Source organism: Lygodium microphyllum, chromosome 9, assembly GCF_053477565.2.
Source record: "Lygodium microphyllum isolate KBCC chromosome 9, Lygodium_microphyllum_v1.1.10, whole genome shotgun sequence".
Taxonomy (NCBI): Eukaryota; Viridiplantae; Streptophyta; class Polypodiopsida; order Schizaeales; family Lygodiaceae; genus Lygodium; species Lygodium microphyllum.
In genome coordinates, this window is record NC_141143.1 from 79,918,769 (window position 1) to 79,921,864 (window position 3,096).

The 3,096-nt window shown below is 36.2% G+C and overlaps 1 protein-coding gene across 1 annotated transcript; it reads right to left on the bottom strand.

Annotated features, from left to right (window-relative positions):
• Positions 1–271: 271 nt before the first annotated feature.
• Positions 272–895, bottom strand: LOC148031223 (uncharacterized). The gene is made up of 3 exons (XM_087685553.1): positions 832–895; positions 637–738; positions 272–511 (listed from the first exon to the last, which is right to left on the bottom strand). Exons 1-3 carry the CDS (start codon positions 874–876, stop codon positions 272–274), a joined length of 387 nt encoding a protein of 128 aa, XP_087541679.1. The 5' UTR covers positions 877–895.
• Between the last annotated feature and the right edge of the window lie 2,201 nt (positions 896–3,096).

The window sequence follows — 3,096 nt, forward strand, 5'->3', positions numbered from 1 at the left end:
GTAAGTTTTCACATCATATTATATCTACTTAGATGTATATCAAGATCTCACTTTCTAACTAACAAACATTTGTAATTTATTTTTTGCAGATATCGAAAAGGAGAGAAAATAAAATACACTGCAATGACATTCAAGAAAAGATATCTTTACTATCAATATAAAATACATGTACAAATTTTGTAGCAGATGTCTATCTGCCATCTCTATGAGATATACAAGGGCTGAAGGGCAAATTTCTATATATGAAGGCCTACAAGGCGATATGGCAAATCTATTTCTTTTTTGGAGAACTATCCTTTCTAGGAGTCCTTTTGCCTTTCTTTGATGTCTTGGGTATAGAAGGTGTTGAAGCTGTGGATTTGCCTTCCGTGGTTATAGGCACCGCATCTCCTTCATGGTGCAAATCCCCACCAATCTCTGTTGTTGGTTGTATACAATTGATTATCATATACTTCAAGAGCTTTGCTCTGATGTACCAAATATGCTCAGATGTATAGCAATCCTTCGAAAACTGTCACACATTTATAGAAAAAAGAGTTTTAGTTCATTATTGTTCTTACAATAGACTATATTTTTATCATCAATGGACTATTTGCAATTAATATCTATCTTAAAGTTTAGCATCTTTCATATTACCTTTACATGTTTATCATCATTAAGATAAACAAAGTTAACCATTCTTCTAGCATTTGCAATCACCCTCCAGCCACAAGAATGGCTATCATCCTGATGGGGACACTGCAACCACCAACACAAAGTAAAACTATAAAGAGGACGAATGGTAGTTCATAGAACAAACTCATGTTTCAATTATTTTAATGAATAACTTACTGCAACTTGTCTATATTGCATTGTTGCAAGCAAATCAGATGGCATAGGGGGTCTTTTCTCTAGCTCTTCAATTAATCTTTTGGCACCTCTGTATATAAAATATGTTGAAATTTAGAGTACTTACAAAAAAAAGAATTGAAATATCAAGGAGCCCTTGGATAATATAACTTACAATTTAGCATTTCCATGGCTTCCTTTCATAGAGTTGATTAAAAAGCATTGCTTATCTACAAGGTCTATTGCAATCAAGCTCCAATGAGAACTAAAAGCAATCATATCTCAACAAATTAGTAGGATAAAATCTCAAAAACTCTAATAGAATATTGAATCACTTACTTTTCATTATATGGAATTATAAGCAGCTCCAAAGTATCGAAGTCAATCAAATTGAGCCAGTGCTCAATAAAACTTGCATCAAGCTCATTCCTCATAAAGAATGAGATAGATGGATCAAAAACCTCAATTTTTTGTTGTATATCCAAAGGAAACTCATGCATTATACACCTAGAAAAGGCATAGAAATAGTGAGTATAAACAAGAAAAATCTTATTGCTAAAAAAATATCAAAAAGTATAAGTAATTATGGATGGACATACCTTAGGCCAGCAAGAATAAGACTGTCATTTACTTCTCTTCTTTTATCCTTAAGAATCTGAACACATGCAGCATCAAAGGAGATAACCTCAGTTCTTTTGCCTAAGTCACCAGGTAAGAAACAAAACACACTGAATCCTTTTGGATTAGTTGCTTCAAGAAGGGTGGCTAGCTCATTTTCAAAGGACTCTAGTTGCTCTATTTCCCTTTCTTCAACCCTTTGCCTCCTATACTCTCTCCATTTATCTGCTTGTTCCTCTTTAGCCTTCTCCTCTTTTTCATGTTGCCTTGTATCCTTCTCATGGGTGACATCCTCAACCCTGACACCAGAATCATCTTTCTTTCTTCTAGCTGGGGGCACATTAAGGATATTAAATGTCTTCATATCAGTGAGGGGAATTGGCTCAAGGACCTTTGAAAATCTATATCTTAGCCTCCTAAGAATTATCATGTCCTTGTCCATGAGTGTGAGCCTATGAACATGAGCAGCACAAATGTAGGCATCTTGGAAAAACTCAATTAGAAAATCCTCCGTGGCTTCTTGTATACAATTAAGAGCTGTTCTTGTCCATCTGAAACTATCCAAACTATATCTGTCACAAATTTCCCTGACAAGCCTCTGAAAAGACAACTTTGGAATTGCATTGTCAAGAGCATTTACTGCCTTCCTAATCTCCCTTAGACACCTGAAATTTTGAGAAAACCTTCTCCTTGGCTTTGACTTTCTAGAGAGCTTCTGAGGCTTTGAAGACTGATGAATCTTTGATGCTAAATCCCTAGGATCAATCTTCTCTTTTCTTGCTGTTGCCTTAGTCCTAGCCATCTGCCAAAAAAACATATGTTACTTCTTCTCCAGCATGTAAAGCAAAACGCGAGTCCCAGACAAGAGTTATCTATGCTGCATGGCGTTTTCTCGTATCAGCTGAATTTTTCTCGAGCTGTCTAGTGAAACGCGAGTGTCAAGCAAGGCGCCTCCTTGTAGCTGCTTCTTTTCGCGTTTCACCGGACTTGTTGTCCATTGTGTCCAGTGAAACGCGAATTTAAGCCAGGAAACCTGCTTGAAGTACCTTATTTTCACGTTTCACCGGACAGCTCATGAATAGCATAAAAATTGACAAAACCAAGAAAAAAGAGCTTTGATCCAAGGAAAGCTTTTAAGATTACTTAAAATATCCATAGAATTAGGGAGGAAAGAAACATGCACCGAGAGCATGGAATTCTCAGATAAGTAATTATTTACAGCAGCATGGATTTCAGATAGCTCATGCAGATCACAGTAAGATTTTCTTAAATATCCACAATATTAAGGAATGCTTTCACTGTGGAAAAAATTCTTTTGTAGTGGTCATGAGCTAATAATAACATAAAGGATTAAGGAAAAATATCAAAACAATGCATTGAATGGAGCTTGTTATTGAAAAGCAAGATACAGAAACCATACCTTCTTCTTAGCTTGTTCTTCACAATCTCAGCCTAAAGATGACAATATGCTTGAAGGTTTGCTTTGTTGGGGAAGCAGTGAAATGCTTGGAGATTGGAAGGAAATGCGTGGAGACTGGAAGGAACACCAAAAACAAAGATGGAGTAGCGATGAAATGCGATGAAAGTTGAAGGCGGTGAATTTGCATGGACTCAACGTTCTTCGCAAAGTGTTAATAACACACGTGTGAC

What these genes read in the sequence shown, in the direction of transcription:
- LOC148031223 (XM_087685553.1), bottom strand. Translation starts at nt 876, where the DNA reads ATGCCATCTGATTTGCTTGCAACAATGCAATATAGACAAGTTGCA. An exon ending in TGCAATATAGACAAGTTGCA is followed by an intron (nt 739 to 831) that starts GTAAGTTATTCA and finishes TGGTGGTTGCAG; the next exon opens with TGTCCCCATCAGGATGATAG. An exon ending in ATGATGATAAACATGTAAAG is followed by an intron (nt 512 to 636) that starts GTAATATGAAAG and finishes AATGTGTGACAG; the next exon opens with TTTTCGAAGGATTGCTATAC.